Below are 21,662 nucleotides of genomic sequence, written 5' to 3' on the forward strand. Positions count from 1 at the left end.
GGAGAACCTTTCCGTCGTTAACTTACGGCACAATAAAGTTCTCAAAGTTGTCATATTCTGGACAAAAAGTTCGAAATGGAAAAATTTTTGAAAAAATTTCAACGGACTTTAACTTGGACGGACATTAATTGAACGGACTTTATTTGAACGGACATTAAGATGAACGCTAGGGCCTCCAGCGTTCAAGTAATGTCCGTCCAAATAAGGTCCGATAAGGTAGTACCAATACCATTGGCTTGCACTATGGAAGGAGTTGGACCAACTGCAAAAAAGGCTCACAATTTGAGTAAACCCATGTTGACATACGCTTTCACTGTCGTAACAGTGGTTTTAGGTAAGTGTCACATTTGCACTTCTTATTCGCATCTGAAACGTTAGATAAAATTAACTTTCGCTATCCTTATAATTGTAACAGTGCTATTATAAGGCGAGCTTAATATTAACTTTATTTATATTATATTTCAAATAATAAATATTATTTATGTTTTATCAATTTTTCAGGGCTGGCCTTTACTCTGTACTCTCTACCAGCCCCATTTCTGCCCTTCTTTCACGCTGACAGGAATGTGTCCTCGGTTTGGGACGGAGTTATTCTTGGCGCTGTGTCAGTCGGGTAAATATTAAGATATTACTTCAGTTGTACTTGTTTGATGACAGAAACAAACATGTATATGCTATTATGCAGCACAATCCGATCTCTCATATCTCATCTCTGATTTGACAATTTTGTTTATTAATTCAGTTCTAATATTATATATCGATTTTCATTTCTATCATTTCAGGTTCTTCATATCTTGTTTCCTTACTGCTCAGCTGATGGAACATTTCAATTACCTGCCGATTTTGATGACTGGTTCCGGTGCTCTCGGAATTCTCTTTATCGTTAATAGGCTCGTGAAAATAGCGGTTTTTTTATTAAATACTTTTCAAATTTTACAGATCAGAGTACAGCAATAGATGTATATAAAATAGAATCGTTCAAAATATCGCCCCCATCTGTAAAATATGATGGGCACCCAAACACGGTAAACACATAGTGAACTATGTCCGCAGTAACTTGGACCCATTACATCGAATTAATCTAAATCCAAAAATTTATGAAAAACTATTTAATAACAAACAAATCCATGGTGAATAACTGTGGATATAGAGTCAAAATTTGTATTTCAATATGTCAAATTCCAGATACATTAGATACAGGTCTGAAATGGTCATTAATGTGTGAGAAGGTGTGCGGGTGAAGTGTGATATGATGTTGAAAGTATAGGAAGGTAGATAAAAAAATTAATAAAACAAAAATAATAATAATAATATGGGGAGCAAAGAGACTAGGCTAGACTGTTGTTTCACTATCCAATAAACATTTCCATAGATGCTTAGTGACCTCAGCTTTGAAAAGACTAGTAGACACAATCTGTCTTACCTGTAAAGGGAGTCCATTCCACAGTATATGGGTTCTGTAGAAAAATGATTTTGCCAGTGGGCTATTTGAGGTACATGTGGTGTGTGAATTCTGACTTAACTTAGGTAAAATTGATGACACAATAGACAGACTGTCGAGGTGGCAACGTCTTAGTCGAGAAGTGCCCTGATATAAAGAGAGATAGTGAGGCAGCGATACAGGAATTAAATTGTTAAGAACTTTGTGGAAAAAAATAAGATCATTCAAGTCAAAGGGAGAATGTCGACAAGCTTGCACTTTTTGACATATTGCTCAGGTGGATAACTGCGGCCCTCTTCAGACAGAATCCATTTAATAGCTCTCTTTTGGAGACTTTCTAATTTATCACTAAGTGATTTATTACAAGGGCGCCAGATTATGGAACAATTTTCGAATTGGCTACGAACCAGGGAGAGGTAAAGCGCCCGGCGACGTTTCTGATCAATGACAATATGGCCATCTCTTCTGACCATACCAAGTTGTTGGCAGGCCTTAGTATAAATTCTGTCGCACTGACTATTCCAACTTAGCTTAGGAGTAACATCGACTCCAAGATCTTTTTCTAACTCTACATACACAAGAGGAGAGCCATCAAGATTATATGCGAATGGAGGAGATAAAGATGGTTTTCCTGAAACAATAAGCACTTTACATTTTGCTGGATGGAATCGCATTTTGTTTCTTAGTGCCCAGTCAGAGAGATAGTCTATATCCATTTGTAAATTAGTATTATCAGAAGATGAATGTATTTTACGCCAGATTTTTGTATCATCGGCATACAAAACAATATCAGTATTATCCGAAAGGCCAAGAGGAATATCAAATTATCATTGATAAACAATACAAAAAGTAAGGGACCAAGAATAGAGCCCTGGGGGACACCAGAATTAACTGAGAGGGTAGATGACATCTCATTACCAATAACCACTCTTTGGTAACGGCCTTGAAGGTAATTGGTAAGAAATTTGAGAAGTGTACCATCAATGTTATATAAGGTTTTTAGCTTTTGAAGAAGGATATATGATTTACAGAATAAAATGCCTTAGCAAAATCAAAATACACAACATGATTGATAATGTTTTCGTTAAAAGACAATGCCAGGCTATCACAAAAGTCAACCATATTGGTTGTGCATGACTTGTGCTCTAGAAAACCATGCTGCCTGGGATCAAGAAGGGTACTTGTCAAAGAAAGCAGTTTACGTTTAACAATGCGCTCAAAAACTTTCATGACTAAACAAGTAAGGGATATTGGTCTATAGTTTTCAACCTCACTTTTCTTACCTTTCTTAAATATTGGGACAACATTTGCAAGTTTCCATTCTTGTGGAATGTAGCCGCTGTTGTAAGATCCACGAAAAATGCATGTTAGAGGGTAAGCTAAACCTACGGAACAATTTTTGAGAATTTTACCGTGTATGCCATCTGGTCCCTGGGCTTTATTTGAATTAATATTTGAAAGAAGCTTACGAACATCCCGATGATCGAAGTCAATATCAAAATCAACATCATTGACATAGGAGATGTCAGTGTCATAAAGTGAAGGATCCGAAAACTGGTTATAAAAGAAAGAATTGAAAAGTTCAGCTTGAGCTTTGGATTTGAACCGAAGCTGTCCAGAATAACTAACACAATTAGGAATACGGCAGGAGTTAGATTTATACTTAACATGTGACCAAAACTTCTTAGTTATAAGCGCTGGATCATCACTATTGAAAAGATTGTCTCTTATTTTGGCTGATGAAAGCCTCTTAAAATCTTTACGGCTAGTAACAAACTTTAACTCATCAGAAATAGAACCAGAAATTTTAAATTTAGCTCTGAGTCTATCTTTTTTACGGCATGCAGAAAAAAGTTCACTATCGAACCACGGGGGTTGAAACTCTGATTTAATAGTTACTTTAGGAATATGTATATCAACTAAATTCATAATGCAGTCTTTAACTAACTTCCAAGACGAATCAGGATCTAGGCATTCTAGGACTTGCCAATTAATCGAGCATAATTCACGATTAATCATGTCCCAGTTTGCTTTCTTATAATTATAGATTTTACGTTTAGGAGTTTTCTTGCGGGAAAAGGAGCTTTTAATTGAAAAAGTGACAGGAAAATGATCAGATTTGCACACGGAATGAGGATCACAGACATTCAAGTTATCGATTGTGTTATCATAATTACTGAGAAGAATGTCTAATGTATTACCACTTTTATGGGTGGGTGATGTGATCAACTGGGAGAGAGAAAGATCACTGAAAGAATCTATGAAGGATTGTTCAATAGGTACGGTACTGGATGAAGATAGCCAGTCTGTATGGGGGAGATTAAAATCACCAATAACATAGATTTTAGGGGGATTCTTTTTGGAAACTAGCTTGCGAATATAACTAACTATGACATCATGATTAGGTAACCCAAGAGTTCCTACTCTATAACAAGTACAGATTACAATACTCTCTTTGTTAGGAAAAGCAATTTTAACGGCAAGCATTTCTGCACCTAGGCTAACTGGTAGTCGGGTTGTAGTGGCATCGAGATCAGACCGAACAGCCAAAAGAACACCACCTCCATTTTCCCTTAACTTTTTAGGGTTATTAGGATCTTGAGGATGAGTCTTTCTCGTGCGGTCATTGCGGAAGATTTCATATTGAGAAGAAGGAAAGATTTCGTTGCTAGAAATAGATTTTTTGAGCCAAGTCTCATTTAGGGCAATTATGTCAGGCTGCTCTATGTTAGCAAAGGATTGAAGTTCGGAAATCTTATTACCATCAAGAAGGGGATGGGAGGAGCTTAGGTTACTGAAAGGAATAAGACCTTGGACATTTTGGTAGAGTGCAGATAGGGAGTTGGGACCTGGATTAAGCATAGAAGGATTAAGAAGAGTTATCAAAAGAAAGTTAAGAGAGAAAACCCAAAGAATGAATAAAGATACTAGACGCCTGAGGCGGCTGGAATACTTGACTCTATTCATCTTACCAGGGAGAAGAATATTCCTTATAAACCATGAGGAGATAATTACAAAGAAAAGTTTGATGTGGGAGCAAGCAAGAAATGGTATAAGATAACGTGGGCTGTCAAGGAGTAGAGAGGAATAAATATTAGAATCTAGGGGAAATACGGTGTTCATGGAACTAGTCGTGGAGAGAAGAATTGGGAGAAGGTAAGTCATGATGAGAGAATAGAAGAGAAACATATGATTATGATAATTGTAGTTGATGTGTGGGGTGCATGGAGAATTAAATGTGTAAATTTTGTTAGGCATAAACGTGTTGATATGTATATGTGCATTTCTTGACTGTGTACGAGGCCTTTTGCATGCAAAAAGACCTATTCTAAGTCTAAACGATTCATTGTCTAACATATGGGAAAATGGGCAGTGACCGAATGTACCTGAAATAGGAGGCATAATTTTATTGAATTGAAAGTGGACGATCAAAAAGACTTCAGATCCTCTAATCTCCCCTCTTTTATTCCCTATAGAGGTGACATCTGACATCTGTTTCATCTACTTATGTCTAATCACTCAACATTTCAGTTTCTTCGACAGAATCACGAACAACATACTCTACATTGTTCTCTCCTGTTCCTTCCGAGTGGTAGCCGGCATCGCAATTGGACTCGTCTCCGTTCCCTCCTTTGGAGTGCTCGCCAAAATGATCCCCACCCGAATTGCTTTTGTTACAGCTACGGCGGAGGCTGCTTTGAACGGGGCACAAGCCTTCGGACCTTTCATGGGCAGTTTGCTGTATGACGCTGGAGGTTACAGGTACTTTTAATTACTGATTTATACTCTTTGAAACTCATTTAAACCAAGTAATTTCCTCCTCTTAAAGTAACTCCGCCCTTTCCTCCACAGTCTAGCGTTCTGGGGTCCAGGTATTATAATAGCTTGCAATGTGACGCTGGAGGTTACAGGTACTTTTAATTACTGATTATTCTCTCGAAATTATAGTGTTCCAACTTATTTAAACCAAGTAATTTCCAATTCATATACTGTAGTGCGACATGTACTAAGGTGCAACATGTACCCTATAGTGCGAAAACCTCCAAGATCGACACGGTCGCACAATTTCAGTACGCTTCCTGCTTTGTGGATCACTTTGACATACGTGGCGTGAACCGACCCGACAGGTCACTCAATGGTCCATTAGAATGATAGGATCTGACCTGCTCTCGGAAATATGACATGATCTGGCAACCGAACTCAAGTGCGAAAAAAGGGGGTCTTGTCGAACTTCAGGTTTCGCACAACAGTACGTTTACCGTAATTTTCACCTCTTAAACCCTTCCCTCCACAGTCTAGCGTTCTGGGTTCCAGGTGTTATAGTGGCTTGCAATGTGCTGTTAGAACTCACCATACCACATGTTAACACCCTGCCTGATCAAACTGACACTAACGACAGTATAAAGGTGTACAAGGACCCCTGGATAATGATGGCTGCATGGCACTGTGCTGCTTGTCAGGTTTTTTGTTCTTGATCTTCAAACACAAGGAAATACTTTATACTCGTTTTTCATAGTAAATTTTGATCATTTTGTGCTCTAATTCCCTTATACCGTTCCCTTGGTCAATGCAGTCTCAGTGTATAATGTTAATGTTAATGTGATAATAACTCTCAGGTTCTACTCTATTTCCACCTCCCAACACTAGATCCTTTTGCGGAGCGAGCTCTGGGAGAAACAGTGGTATGGACTGGACTTGCACTTCTCGTCAACACCAGCACCACTATTCTATGCACACCTCCTCTAGGTTAGTAGTTACACTCAACAACCAAAATCAGCACCATCATTATCGTCTGCTAACGTACTGCCTATAGGCGCACCTTCGCGACAGCACTATAGACAATCCTGCCCTATAAGAGCATTCTGTTATTTATCTACTATTCATATAATATCGAGAAGAAACTTACTACCGAATTCAAATTTCCAGGCTGGTTAATCGACCGATTCAACCCTTATTTTTTCGTAATGTTCTCAGCCGTAATCCTTCCTTTCCTTTACATGTTCATTGGACCTATACCTTTATTTCATGTGAGTTTAAGCCTTCACTAACGTAGCTAAGTTATAAGAGCAGTACTCATATTTGCCTTTTAGAATTATTTCTAATATGATATGTTCTATAAAGGCTCATAATTTATAAGTTTAAATATATTGATAAAATACAAAATTACAAATTCTGTCCTTCATGCACTATAGTATCAAGTATGTATTTATTTCCACCTCCGGTAGCAACATCTAAAATGCAGGTTATGTTGGTCCTGGCTCTGCTGGGATTCTTTGTACCAATGGGATCCACTCCAATACTGGTTATCATGATTGATGTTTATAAGGTAATTTATATCATTGTAACCGTTATAAAATATTATGGCAACCAACAGCAAAAGTAACTATGACAACAGTGACCATAGAACAGTAATCATGGTGACATTAACCAATAACCATGTTGAAAGTAACCATGGCAAAAGTCATCATGTTGAAAATAACTGCATATATGATAAAAGTTTTTTTGTCGCAATGTACTCTATTCGAATAGTCGAAGCTGCAATATTTTTTAAATAAATAACAAGATTTTACTCGTTACTTAAAGTTTAATCAGTTTAGTAAAAGAGTTAATAAGGATATGAGACTAAGACATTTCAGTTGAGGAATGGAGGGGAGATCTCCGTCTAAGCAGCCAACACGATAGTATCTGTGTACTGTTCTTGTTTCCCACTCGGCGCTTGTATTGGTTCCGTTTTTGCAGGTTATTTTACTGTCTGAGATATCAATCTAATTATTTTAGTCAAAATTATTATTTTTTAGTCAACATTATTTTTGTGTCGGTCATACTGTTATGATTGTTACTAACAATGTTACTTATCTTAGCATGGAGCTTTAGCTCACTCTTATTACAAAGGTAAGAGCAAGTCATTTCATTGGTGACTGAAGTGAATACGAACGACGCTATGGATGAACAGATGAAAGAGGTCCAAGCCAGCTTGGCTTTGTTGATGAAGAACAACAAGGAAATGTCGGAAAAGATCGCAGCCCTGGAAGTAGAGAACCGGGAGATCAAGAAGAATGCTGGCAATGTTCAGGAGCGGATCCAGGAGAATAAAGCGAAGTGGGAGGAAATGAACAAGGAAGCAGTAGAGTTGCTCCAGCGGATGACATTGGCCCAAGAGGACTTGGCGAATGACAATGTCGAGGCGGAGTACTTTCAGAAGAGTTGCGCAGAAACAGTACTAGCCTGTACAATGCTGACGGGCAGTTATGGCGGAGAAATGGCCCAAGGAAGCACCAAGGTGAAACAGGAGCCAGTAGAGGAAGAAGTACTGGGGACGCCGTACGACGCGATGGGAAAGGAAGAGAGGATAGACCTATCTTTCGGACACGACGGGGACTACTCTGCAGTTTCAATGAGAAGGTTAATCGAGAGATATAAAGTGGTCAAAGAGCTGAACATGCGGGCACGACTGAGAGGGTGGGACTCCCCATCCTACAGGGCTGGGAAGCTGACGCTTTGTTTGCAAGGGGAAGCATTTGATTACGTGAGTTTTGCGAGCTCCATGCTGAATCCGTGGACAAGTAACGACGAATTACTTGTAAGTAAGTTGAAGGATAAATTCACGAATGTACAGGCAATCGAACTGAACATTCTTGGGTTTGAGAAGAGTATCCAGGAGCCCAGGGAGACAATCAGCGACTACATGACCCGACTGCAAATGACGGTGAAAGAGGCATACGACGGAGATAGCCAATTAGACCTCCACAGAAGGGTAGCATGGAAGTTTGTTAGTGGATTGGGGGACGAGAGGATCAAGCGGAAGCTGCTAGAGGGTGGCTGGATGAAATCACGGCAAGAGGCGAAACCCCTGGAGGACCTCCTGAAGGTAGCGGATATAGCAAAGAAGACGGACGACGCAGTAAAAGCCATGGGTAAGGAGACCGGCAGCATCAACGCAGCACAAGAATATTCGGTTAGCGCGTGGGAGCAAAAGTCATCGTCACATGCTGGAGACAGGAGGAAGCAATCGTCCGGCGAGTCAGGCCGGTCAAACAGGAGCAGCAGTTCGAGAGGAAGTGGTGAATCATCAGACGGGCTACCACTAGAATTCCTTGAATGCTTCTACTGTAAAAAGAAACACCGAGGGGGATGGTTTCACTGCGCAGTGCGAAAGAAGGAGGACCCTACGTGGAGACCGGCAAGAAGAGGTGACAAGGCTGGAAGAGGAAGGGGTACGGATTTTCGGTAGAGCCCCCTATAGACGGGCAGAGTGATGGGGGCGGGGAGAATACTGGAGAGCAACCTAGCAGCAGAGAAGGGGAGGAGCATGACGTGAAACCTTGGGCATGTGCCAGAGCCCAGTTTCGGGTCATTACTCCTGAGAAGGGTGGTAAAGGACGGCGGAAGCAGTTACAACAGATGAAGGGGATCGCTTCAGAGGGTCTGAACTCGACACCATATATTAGGATTAAGTGGGAGAATGGAGTTGAGGAAACTGCACTGTTCGATACAGGGGCCCAGTGGTCATTAATATGTGAGGACTTACTTACAGAACAGGAGAAGGCCACAATGGAGAAATCGGCGTTATGTGGGAGAGGAGTATCCGGCGAAAGAATACCTGTCACGGGAGAGATACGGAGAACTGTCTCTGTGGGTGGACTGACTTTTGCCCACCAGCGATTCATTGTGGTTGAGAAGATGATCTGCTCGATGATATTGGGGATAGATTTCTGGTCTAGGATAGCCAACATATCATTTGACTTCAACAAGAGTGTGATGACTATCAATGGTAACAGTGAAGAGATAGAGTTGCTATGCCACCCAGCCGCAGGCAGGAGCAGCGTCGCAGGGACCATTGAGGAGGAGAACTCAGTGGAAGTGGTAGTGGATGCCGAACGTAAGATCCCGACCAGGAGTGAAGCGTTAGTGACATGTTACATCCCCAACATGGAGATGGGTAAGGAGTATATGGTTCAACCAATAACGTTTGACGATAAGCTAGTAAGCACACCTTACGGGATTGTTCAGGGAACAAAGAGCGGTAAGGTACAGATCAGGGTAGCAAATCTAGGAGAGGAAGAAGTGACCCTGGCAGAAGGGGATCCCATTGCTACAGTTGAACTCGGGACCGTATGGGTATCAAACCACAATGCGGGTAAAGCGTTCACCAGGGATACAAAGAAAGGCAAAGCAACGGAATTGAGCGAGTTGGTGTGCAGTGAGCTGGAGCCGAGCAAGAGGGGTCAATTAATAGGACTTCTAAACAGATATGAAGGTGTGTTCTATAAGGGAGGAGAGCTGCCTATTGTTAGAGTGGGTGTGGAGCACACCATAAGGCTGAAAGAGGACAGCTCACCAGTAGTGAGCAAACCGAGGAGGTTGTCAAAAGAGTTAGCCGATGAAGTCCGGGAACACGTCGATGAGCTACTCAAACAAGGAGTAGTCAGGGAATCTAACAGCCAATGGGCATCACCCATAGTGTGTGCACGCAAGAAAGACGGGAGCCTGAGGATGGCGATTGATTATCGGATAACCAATGAGAAGTCAAATACAGCGACTTTACATCCAATACCGCTCATTGACGATCTTTTGGACAGGCTGGGGAAGGCTAAGTACTTTGCAGTCCTTGATGCAAAGTCGGGATACCACCAGTTACCACTACGAAAGGAAGATTCGGAGACAACGGCATTTGTAGTAACATGGGGGCATTATGAGTTTGCAGGAAGAACCCCGTTTGGTTTGAAAGGTGCGGGATATTCGTTCCAAAGGATGATGTCAGTGATCTTGGGGAGTTCAAACTTCGTCGATGCACTGTGCTATTTGGACGACATCCTAGTCTGGGGGGAAACTTGGGAGGTATTCATGAAACGGCTCAAGAAGGTGCTGGAAAAGGTGAAGGATGCAGGCCTGGCCTTGGCATCGAAGAAGTGCCAGTTTGGAGTCAGAGAAGTCAGTTACTTGGGATGCACCATCAAAGAAGGCATGGTGAAGATAAACGAACAGAGAGTGCAGCAACTGAGGAGCATAGAGCGCCCTCATAATGTACGAGAGCTTAGAAGGGCTTTAGGTGCGTTTGGCTACGTGCAAAGGTGGCTACCAGGATTGTCACAGATTGCCAGGCCATTGTATAATGCGATCACGGACCAGCCGTATGCCCGGCTGAAGTGGACGGAGGAAATGAATGAATCATTTTCAACAATAAAGAAATTGATTGCGGACGCAGTGTCGTTGAGTTTGCCCGACATGGATAAGCCATTCACCTTAGTAACAGACTGTAGTCAAATGGCAGCGGGAGCCATGCTGGCACAGAGGTGCATGGAAGCACCGGATACCCTGAAGCCTGTGGCATTCTACCACCACGCGTTATCCAAAGCAGAACAGGGATACTCAGCTACCGAGAAGGAGTTGTTGGCGATGGTTAAGGCGGTAGTGAAGTTCAGAGTGTATCTAGGCAAGCAGTTCAACCTTATTACGGACCACCAAGCACTGAGTTGGCTTCGTTCACTTGAACCGGAGAATGAGACGGGGAGAAGGGGACGTTGGTTAGACCTGATTCAGCAGTTTGACATGAAAGTCACTCATAAGAAAGGGAAAAGCCCAGAGATGAGAATAGCTGATTACCTTTCACGGGTCAAATGTGACGGAAATGTAGCTGTGAAAGACCGTAGCGAAGTGTTTGTCGTGATGACCGCTGGAGGCGAGGAGGCGATAACTGTCAGTCGAGAACAGATCCTGAGCGAGCAGAGCAATGACGCAGCAGTACAAACGATGCGTAAGGCGGTTTTGAAAGGAACAGATCTGAACCCCGGGAATAGCGAATCAGAATCGTGGAGGAAGCCCAGCGGGAGCAACGATGAAGAAGTCAAAGCGATGTGGAAGCATAGGGACAGGATTTTCATCGACTCAGAGGGGATATTAAGATTACGGTTCAACGGGGGAAAGAAGCGGGAAAGCAACCCCTTCGGAACAGTGGAAAAGAACAGGATAATAGTTCCTAAGACGTACAGGGACAAAATTATGAATCTTGTTCATAGGAGTGCTACAGCGGCTCATATGGGGAACACACGCACCTGGAAGAGGGCACGAGATAACTTTTGGTGGCCGAACATGAGGCAAGACATAGAACAATACGTTCAGGCATGTGAAGAGTGTGGTCTGAACAAACACGTCAACAACCCGAACAAGGCGCCAGTGTCCAAGACGAGTATACCCGGAAAACCTCTGGAGGAGATGATGCTTGATTTTCTTGGTCCATTCCAGACAGCGAGGGAGCATCCATACAGGTACGTCCTCCAAATGCAAGATGTGTTTAGTCGATTCATAATCTTTGTACCGACCATTGATGCAAGAGCAAAAACGGCAGCAGATGCAGTGGTCGAAAGATGGATAAGTCTTTTCGGGATCCCGGAAAAGATGAGATCGGATAGAGGTCCACATTTTATTGCAGAGGTGTTCGAGGAACTGTGTAAAAGAGCGGGTATCAGACACAAGTTGGGTTCACCGGGACACCCCCAGAGCCAGGGGCAAGTAGAGAGGCAGAACCAGTTAATGAACCAGATCAGATGCCTTTGCGAGAACGATGGGGAGAAGTGGCCGGAGGCCTTATACCTGGTACAAGGGAGCCACAACAACTCGATCAACGCTACAACAGGTTTTACTCCAGCTAGGCTTTTGTTTGGCAGGGATTTTAACCGACCAGACGACATGATTGCTCAGGAGAGGGATAAGGTGAAGAAGCCTGGAACAACTGTATTGGAGGAGAGGGACGAAGAATGCAGACTGTTGACTGAGCAAGCACGAACAAACCTGGTCGAATATCAAGAGGAGAGAGTGGAATCAGCAGAGAAAGAAGGACCCTGCAAAATCCCGTACGAAGTAGGCGACTTGGTGCGTTATAGGCTCACGGACGAAGCAAGGAGCAATAAAGGCGGGAAGACATCCCCCCGCTACTCGGAGCCGTACAGGGTAACAGTGATCAAGGGTGACGGATATACTTACACGATGGAGCCAGTGGATAAGGACAGTAGAGGCACGCGTAAAGATAGACGGTTCAACTACTTGAAAACGCACAAGAGAGTAGTGAGCAGTGAAATGGCTCCGGAGCCAGACAGCCCTACGATGACACAACCCCAGCGAGATGAACTACACCCTCAAGTGAACGACGGTGTTCCGGAGGTCATGGAACAGTCCCCGGTAGCTCCACCTGATGCGGCGCTAACCGTTCGGAGATCCGGGAGGACTAGGAATCCAGTGAGGTTACTGCAGGCGGACGGGAAGAAGAAGCGGTACGAAGATGCAGAGGTCAGCGGACAACCAGACGCAGATGAGGATTGATGGAATTTGGGGTATTTCAGAGGGTAATAGGACATTTGGGACATGATAGAAATGATACAAATATGTTATACTATTTATCATGACTATTGGATTAATATGATACATAACGATATTATATTATACATGACAGTCAATTCATGACCGTCATTTTGTTATAACGCGAGGAACGGACATTATTATTATCATGAGGGACATTATTTACATGATTAATAATATATTATTGACAATGAGAATCTTGTTATAACGTGATGAACAGACATTATTATAATCATGAGGGACGTTATTTACATGATTAATAATATTTTATTGACGATAAGAATCTTGTTATTACGTGATGAACGGACACTATTATTATCATGAGGGACATTATTTACATGAATAATAATATTTTATCACGTTGGACTTTTACCCCAATGTCAATATCCAGCTTATTGATTGGGAAGGATGTAAAGGATACGCAGATAGATAACGATTCAAATAAGTATCATTTGGAAAGACGTCTAGTAACATACATTGGAAGATAACGTGGAATCTGAGATATGAGGAGTGTTATGATTGTTACTAACAATGTTACTTATTTTAGCATGGAGCTTTAGCTCACTCTTATTACAAAGGTAAGAGCAAGTCATTTCAATACTGTATACATATTTAATTCTTGTTATCGCTGATTAGAAGTTTAAGGTTTGATATTTGCAGGAATTTTGTCTCTTTACGTCCCGTTTGAAGAGTCCACTGAAGGGTTGGGCCTTCTTTTTATTGTGCAGGTAAAATCAAAGTTTCTGATGTTTGAGTTAGGTATGAGGAAGATAAGTACTAGTCTTGATTGAATACAAATTAGTTGTCAGAATATTTCCAAATCTAAATCTCACGAATTTTAAAGTAGAATAGAATCGAAATGTGAAAATCACACGTCCTTGTTTCAGTCCATGCTGTCCTTCTTCTACTGCTGGAAAATCAGCGACATGAAGAAAATTAAAGAAAGAAAACATGAACTGGCCGTTACTGGGCAGCGCTCAGCCCGTCATTCCGCCGCAGCTTCTATCGTGTTTGTGAACACTATCAGCCTGGGGTCCCCAGATAAACTCACCGAGGAAACCCCAACCCTCAGCCACCATCCTTACTAGATGGCTTCGCTGCGAAACCGTGGGTGTTGGGATATATTTAAACAGTGTGCCCTACTGGATCAACCTACTCGGCTACTCCCCCAACACCCCTATCTCCACCTCCTGTATCTGGACCGCACGAAGCCGATTCAGAAAGCCGGAAACCAAATAGTTATACTTATAAATAGTTATACTTATGAAAGGTTATACTTATATATATAGTTGTCGATTATTCCTGTACAGCTCTGAGCTCACGTGACTACTAGCTACTACTATCATAAGGCCTCTACAACTGTAGTAACCCGCGACTCACTGCTGACCTCTACAAGATACAAGCGTCCCCTCCACCTGATCCCTGTCCTAAAATTCCTTTAAAGTTAAACTTAAGTTTTACTTTAAGAAATAATCCCCACTATCGTTGTTTAAAGCTAAAATTTATTGAACCTGGTCATGTTTTCTTTAAGTCGCCGATATCGGCATTTTTATTTCGTGATATACAGGGGTGGTTGGATTTTCTCAAACCCCAACTTACTCTGGCTCCCCCAGGAAAGACTATTCCATTTATAGAATCAAAAATATTCCTTAGATCATCTTCTGGGAGGTCATTTGGGATTGGTACAACTGTAGCGCCTGAAATTAAGGAAGAAATAATGATAATAATTTGCGCTACAGTTGGCTAAAAAAGAGCCCCCATGTCGGCGGGGCCCTTCGTTACGCCACTGATTAAGGCTCATACGATTACTAGTCATATTGCAACAGAAATGTACCTCAGTAATAGGTGGTAAATCAACGTCGCTTAGATTTAGCTCAACATTTAGGCAGATAACAATTTGAATTTCTAAAGAGTAATTATAATAGGGCTTATCAATGATACCCCTTGTGTGTTTGATGATTAGACTTATAGACACGCTCTTTTAAAAGTTGTTGATTATTGTAAAGTTTCTTTTGTTTTAGTCAATTTACCGGAGTAACAAAGCTTACTAATCAGCTGTTCCGTTTGTCATCTGAAGTTAACAAGGGTCTCATTGCACCACGAATAAATCTTTCGTCTTTTACAATGCAATAACAAAAGAACAAAGGTACCTTTTGAGTTTTGTACAAGTTTCTATTGTTTTTGTAAAATTACTGGAGTTACCTAGCTTATTATTTAGCTGAGCTTTGTCCAAGTTTAATTTATATTCATCATCTGAAGTTATCTTTGACACTTTTTCTTGAGCCATGTTTTTACTTGCCTGGAGGTTAGTTATTCATTCGACATTTGCGTGGGATCTGATTATACTGTATACTTTTTAATTTCGGGTCTGGCTATACTTTAGCTTTTTAATTTTGGTCAATTTAAATTTACATTGGAGTTAATTATAATAATATCACTGAATCAATAAAAACAAATTGTTGTAAAGAATGTTAAATTAGAAGTTACAAGTTTTGACTAAATCGCATATTGACATCGCCAATCACTTGTTTCAGCTTCCTCGTTCATTTCTTCTGAGTTACCAAAAAATGAGAAAATGTTACATTTTTAAATGCTTTTAAAATGCCGTCGAGCGTTCTAGTTCATATCAATGTTTGTTTAAAATTATGTCCGTTCACACAATGTTCAGTCAAACTGCGTTCGATAAGGTAGTCATAATATTCCAGTAATATCGTCATACTGATAGCAGCTTGAAATAAAAGCAGTGTATCATTATTTACAAGATATTTGCCTTTACTTTTCCTAATATTGTAAAATCCGGATCGTGCGTGGCTATAATTAGGACTGGACGGACTTAGCTTGGCCTGCCAAATTGAGGCCAGACAAATTAGGGTTGGTTAGGCCGTATTCTATTATTCATGATCAAGTATATTTTTCTATGAGCAGGTTGCACAAACAATGTCAAGATCGGAAGTGGGTTTTGACAAACCAAGATGTCGTCGATGGACAGAAAAGTTCTTTAAAGCCTGTTGCATGGCGATCGCAGTCATTTTAGGTTTCATGACTGCAAACCTGATTGAAAACCACAAATCACAAATTGGGAGAATAAAAGTTGTACCTTTACCAGAATCTGTTGAAATCAGAGGTAGATTAAAGAATGCAAGCATGAAACCACAAAGACCTGTGATAGGAATTCTTTCTCAAATTATTTTGCATGATTATGCAACAGAAACCCCAAAATCTCTGCATGGGTTGGGTGCAAGGTATGGAAACTCCTACATCCCCGCATCTTACGCCAGATTTATACAGGCAGCAGGTATTTTCAATAACAACCTTTTTGGGGCGTGGGGAAATATTCATATTCTGTGTCTCATTTATAAACTACTGTTCAAGATTGGGCCGAGTGTGTTTCGGACATTTCAAGTGGAATAGTTCTGAAATGCTCCAAATGTCATAATTGATAATATTTGACTAACATAAACTTGTTAAAGCAGTAATCTTGATGCCGTAACATGAACTGTAGCGCAAATGATTATCCTTATTACTTCCTTAATTTCAGGCGCTACAGTTGTACCAATTCCAAATGACCTCCCAGAAGATGATCTAAGGAATATTTTTGATTCTATAAATGGAATCGTCTTTCCTGGGGGAGCCAGAGTAAGTTGGGGCTTGAGAAAATCCCACCACCCCTGCATATCACGAAATAAAAATGCCGATATCGGTGCCTTAGAGAAAACATGACCAGGTTCAATAAATGTTAGCTTTAAATTATTGATTTAAAAAGCTTTTAAATGGTTTATGAATAAATATGCAGATTATACATAGTATTATTAATCATTAACCAAATCCTAATTGCAAATTGCATCTTTAGACAATTCCTCAAAGTATGTACTACACGACTGCTGGTAAATTGATAAAATGGGCGATGGAAGCAAACGATAGTGGGGATTATTTCCCAGTTTGGGGAATCTGTCTTGGGTTTCAGTTCATGACCAATTTTTTCTTAAATTCGAACCGGACGGTAGACCAGCACGAGGATCTCCGTGGACATTGCAGAGCTTATGATCTGTCACTGCCATTTCGTCCAACCCAGGTATTTTTTCTCAAAATTCAGTACCCACGAACTTTATTTGAAAACTTTTTAAATATAATTCGTATAAACATACAAAGTTTTAATTTCACGAGTTGAATAATGAGTATAATAAATTACATTTTAGAGCTCCGAGAGTAGCAGAATGTTGGCAAAGATAAGCAGACCGCTTTATGAAGATATACAAAAGGAACCATCCGTTTACTACTTCCATACTAAATGTTTCACGATTGATCAACTTCAACGCAGTGGGGTTCTACAGAAGATTAATGTTGTGGGAAAAAGTTTCGACCTTGATGGTAAAGAGTATGCATCGATGACCGAACACAAAAAATATCCATTCTATGGCACACAATTCCACCCGGAGAAACTCATGTTTGAGTGGAATCCGATCATAAATATTTTCAGACCTCAAAGTGGAATTGTATTTTCTCAGACTCTCCTTAACTTTTTTATGAGTGAAGTAGCTAAGAACAGACATTCTTTCAAAAATCCTACTGTAGTAAATAAAATTGACATAGAAAATTATCCTTGCATCCACACTATGCTCTTGCACAAAACTCATTTACAAGCATACTATTTTCTTAATGACAATTCGTTTGGTAAACCTGTTATTGATTACAGATTGGATCAGCAAAAGTTTGATTTTATGGTGCAATTAGCATTAGGAAATGCATCACTGACACAGATCTTAGGGATAAATACATAAAATATATGGCAGAGATATAGGTTGGCACAGCTCAGTAAGAATCAAAGTCTTTAAAATATTTATTTTATATAATAGTGACTAGTATAGTGATTATTGACTACGAGGCCTTAGTTCTGAAACCAATTTATCGGCAATTTAGCACCCTGTTAATTATTACGTTGAATTGAACCTTGACAATATAATTATTCTGGTTAAGGGCTTTTGTTATTTTCTTTGATTCAAATTAAAATCTTTTTGCTTCCTCTCTATACCGGGCCTCTCCGTGCCCCAAAACTTTTACTTTTAGTTAATTAGCTCGTTTTGTGCAAGAAATGTGATTTATGTCATACCTCACATTTATAATACTGGTCAAAATCGGCATATTTGCCGCGACTAAACGTGGCTTTTTTCTAAATTAATAATAAAAACGTTTTTGCTATCCTGCTAGACCTTTCAGTTTCAGCAGCTTTCGACACAATAGATCATAAAATACTTATCAGAAAACTCTTAGCTGACTTAGGAATCACAGGTAAAGCTAACAGCTGGTTTGTCGTTTGAGGATTATCTTCATGCAAGAATAACAAGATCTTTCAATACAATGTCAAAGTTGGTCAGGAGCTATCTGATGTAATATGTCTTCTTTTAAATATGGGATCCGTATTCAGCTATATGCAGATGACTCGCAGCTCTACATTTCTTTTGAACCCCTAATACCTGGAGAACTAAGTGGAATGAAAATCAAAATCAATGCCTGCCTTGACGAAATAAGGGCCTGGATGCTTGAAAATTATATGAAACTTAATGAGTCAAAAACAGAGCTATTAGTCATTGGGAAGCCTTTGGTTCTGAGAGAATTTGGACAGTATCAAATTTCTGTTAATTTTGGGAGTACGGAAGTGATGCCAACAGAATGTGTCGGTGACAATTGAAAAAGTTTAGGAGTCAAACTAGATCCTCATCCAGCTCTTACCATGGAAAGACAGCTAAACAGTGTTAAACAGAAGTCAATGTGGGCACTAAATAATCTGAAGAGAATATGACGTTATATCTTGATGAAAGTTTAAAAGTTATGCTAGTGAAGCAACTGGTCATATCAAAGCTTGACTACTGTAATGCACTGTATGTTTGCCTACCGATGAAGTCACTGAAAAAGCTCAAATCTGTACTGAATGCTGGAATACGATTCATCTATAACATCGATGACCGTGATGTAGATCTTCTTGAATACTAGAAAAAAGCACACATTCTCCCCATTGAAGAACGAATAAGTTTCAAGATTTGTCTTCTGGCGTATAAGGTTATGTAGAGCCAAGCACCACCATAAGCGCTTATAATTGCTTATAAATCAAAATGCTAGCTACGAATCGCTTATCTGGCCAACCGCTTTTCCACCGCTTATAATCACCAATCCTACTTGAAAATCTCTCGCTGAGAGCGATTATGATAAGCTTATAAGCGCTTTCTAGGCGCTTTTATGAAATTATAATCGCTTTCCCGTATAAAATTAAAAAGCGATTATATTTATAAATGTTTATAAGCGATTATTTTCGAACCGCCTATAATCGCGATCGCCAAAAAACGAGTATAATGTATCAGCGGTGTTTTTTAAAGAGATTTAATAGAAGGCTTTAATAAAGCGCTTCATAACAAATAAGCGAATTATCAGCGCTGATCAGAAAATTTCATTTTATGGAAACTTGCAGTTATATTTACAAAATTAAATATAATTAAAAGCGGGAAATGTTTGGTTTGTGTATTGTGTACCCTGGATAATTTTCACCTGGGGACCCAGGCTTAGTGTTCATACACTCATCTCCGATCGAAAATACGGCGGAATATGGCAGGCTGAGCGCTGCCCAGTAATAAGCGAACTAGGTACGTCACATAAGGCCGGGTGGTGTAACTGAGTGGTAACACGATCGCCTCCCAAGCAGAAGGCCCGGGTTCAATTCCGGTCGGATGCAAGTCGGCCAGTTATCAAGCTGTGATTTGCTGGTGATACACACTCTCTGACTCGTATGTCGTAGGACTAACCCCCTACAGCTAGTATCTGTATAGTGCCTGGGCACAGAGTGGCTTAGGGTTATTGAAAAGGAGATAAGCACCTCATGCCATCCCAACTTGCGTAAGAGACCTGCCCTTGTATCTTGTATTGTATTTGAACGTCATATATATACATATCACCGGAGACTCGCGGGCGGAACAAAATATTGCACGCGCACGCGCGTGCAATATTTCATATGTCCCCGAGGGCGCTAGCCCGAGGAGGACATATTTTCGTATAGCACGGAGGGCCCATCGGGCCCGAGTGCTATACGATTTTTCCGCCCGCGGGTCGAGGTGATGTGGATTATATCCACCAGCGGGCGTATTACAGTTAATATATAATTTTATAAATAAACAATGGAGCTTGTATAAAAGTCAACTCTAGAAAAGGTCGCCACTAATTGTTGTAACCATGGTAACACGTCACGTGTTCAATGTAAGCCAATCATAAAGGGCTGTGTCGTATATAGGGGCTGGAGATGCACTGCATTCCTGGGCCGTGGGAATAATGAATGTAATGTCAGTGACGATGAATATCAATAATATAGGGGGATTATAGTGCTGATGTGTATTATGTAGTGTGTTATAATAACTTTGATATAAATCAAAGTATCATGTCATCTGCTCACGAGCTGCATGAGCAGCCCTACCGGACACAAAAATAAAATGTATATAATATAGTCAGTGTAATAAGGAATTTCACATGGAGACGATACAGAAACTGAAAATATTTTAGAGAACTCCGGGCTATATTGCTACTGGTCAAATTAAATGTCACTTGTTAGCGGGCTATATCATGAGCGGGCTGTAGAGATATCGGGCCCTTTGACAGCGGGCTGGTAAGAGCCCGCGATGCAAAAAAGCGCACGCTGGTGGATATACAGGGGATATCTAGCTCTCATGAAATTCCACACATCATACAGGTTACCTGGGGATTGGGGAGTCTGGACATCTCAGACTAATACACTTACACTATAAGTAAGGTGATACCCTGCTCTTCAGCCTGCTGCTGGACTGTACTGGTATAACGTAGCGGTGGACATATTTTGCTGTACATTTGCGTGCTACCTCTCCAATTACGTTTCGGTATTGTTTATATATCATTTTTCAACAATTGGTATACCTAATTAGTAATTGAGGTTATTTTGAATACTTTTGTGGTGAGAATAATAGTAAAAACTATACTATATATATACTAGTCACTACAATAAAAATATATTAAATTAAACTTAAGGAAAAATCATTGTACGTGACGAAAAATTCAAGGTTTTATATTACTTTTTAAATATTTGATACAAGAGAAACGCCATTTTCGGACGTGAAGAGAGTTAGGACTCCTCCTAATTACATTAAATTAACACCTTCTGTAACGTCCTGAATAAATACAGTTACGAAACAAAATTTACTAAACATTTTAAAACATTACTGAACATATTTGATGTTTTTTTCTTACCGCACTCCATTTTATGTCTACCTTTCAAGGATCTGTTTCTGAGTTTCTCTTTTTGGTTGATTATGTCACTGTACTAACCTTTATTTATATACCTACATGTATTGTATGGTTTCTGTTCTTTTTAGTGTGGTTTACTAGAAAAGTTGTTTTAATTTTGTCTTTTATTGAGTTATACTCTTGTTCATTTTAACACTGCATTTGCTCACTTCACTCACAGTCAGCCGCTCTGACATGGTTGACCACCTTCTTTGTGTTGTTGGCTAATCATATACATCATTTCATTTCATATCATATATTTATTTATTTAATTTCAAATTTCAAATTGTTTGTTTACAATTTAATCGAGTTATGACCCTTTTAAGATCTTGCAGATACGTGATCCAGTTAATCAGTGATATCTTCACTCAATCAATGCCCTGATTGGTTGGAGACTGCTTATAGGACAGTAACCGAAGCGCTATAACGCGAATTTCTTTGGTTTTAAGGAACGTCATTACGTCACTATCAGTATTCACTCAGTGATCAGATCTTAATCCACCAACATGCTCGTTACCGCCTATAAATGAGTCTCATCGTTGCTCGCTAGCGAATATAGTTCCCGATGAGATTACTG

At 40.3% G+C, this 21,662-nt stretch overlaps 3 protein-coding genes across 3 annotated transcripts in view; all 3 read left to right on the plus strand.

Moving 5' to 3' along the window:
• Positions 1-21,662, plus strand: part of LOC134816441 (RNA-binding protein PNO1-like) — a 95,900-nt gene that overhangs the window by 4,925 nt on the left and 69,313 nt on the right. The window lies entirely within an intron of this gene.
• Positions 244-7,107, plus strand: LOC134816999 (uncharacterized). The gene is made up of 8 exons (XM_063826060.1): positions 244-334; positions 502-613; positions 783-890; positions 4,973-5,203; positions 5,736-5,901; positions 6,058-6,187; positions 6,667-6,767; positions 7,078-7,107. Exons 1-8 carry the CDS (start codon positions 244-246, stop codon positions 7,105-7,107), a joined length of 969 nt encoding a protein of 322 aa, XP_063682130.1.
• On the plus strand, positions 15,663-19,278 carry LOC134816760 (gamma-glutamyl hydrolase-like). Its single transcript, XM_063825751.1, has 4 exons — positions 15,663-16,088; positions 16,332-16,429; positions 16,644-16,865; positions 16,990-19,278. The coding sequence occupies exons 1-4, from the start codon at positions 15,731-15,733 to the stop codon at positions 17,569-17,571; spliced, it is 1,260 nt and encodes a 419-aa protein (XP_063681821.1). The 5' UTR covers positions 15,663-15,730; the 3' UTR covers positions 17,572-19,278.

Source organism: Bolinopsis microptera, chromosome 6 (assembly GCF_026151205.1).
Source record: "Bolinopsis microptera isolate Bmic1 chromosome 6, MBARI_Bmic_1.0, whole genome shotgun sequence".
NCBI classification, from domain to species: Eukaryota; Metazoa; Ctenophora; class Tentaculata; order Lobata; family Bolinopsidae; genus Bolinopsis; species Bolinopsis microptera.

Bases quoted from the DNA above. Each gene is read 5' to 3' on its own strand.
- LOC134816760 (XM_063825751.1), top strand. From the start codon at position 15,731: ATGTCAAGATCGGAAGTGGGTTTTGACAAACCAAGATGTCGTCGATGG. The intron at 16,089-16,331 runs GTATTTTCAATA...CCTTAATTTCAG, and splicing joins CAGATTTATACAGGCAGCAG to GCGCTACAGTTGTACCAATT. The intron at 16,866-16,989 runs GTATTTTTTCTC...ATTACATTTTAG, and splicing joins TGCCATTTCGTCCAACCCAG to AGCTCCGAGAGTAGCAGAAT.
- LOC134816999 (XM_063826060.1), top strand. From the start codon at position 244: ATGGAAGGAGTTGGACCAACTGCAAAAAAGGCTCACAATTTGAGTAAA. The intron at 335-501 runs GTAAGTGTCACA...TCAATTTTTCAG, and splicing joins TGTCGTAACAGTGGTTTTAG to GGCTGGCCTTTACTCTGTAC. The intron at 614-782 runs GTAAATATTAAG...CTATCATTTCAG, and splicing joins CTTGGCGCTGTGTCAGTCGG to GTTCTTCATATCTTGTTTCC.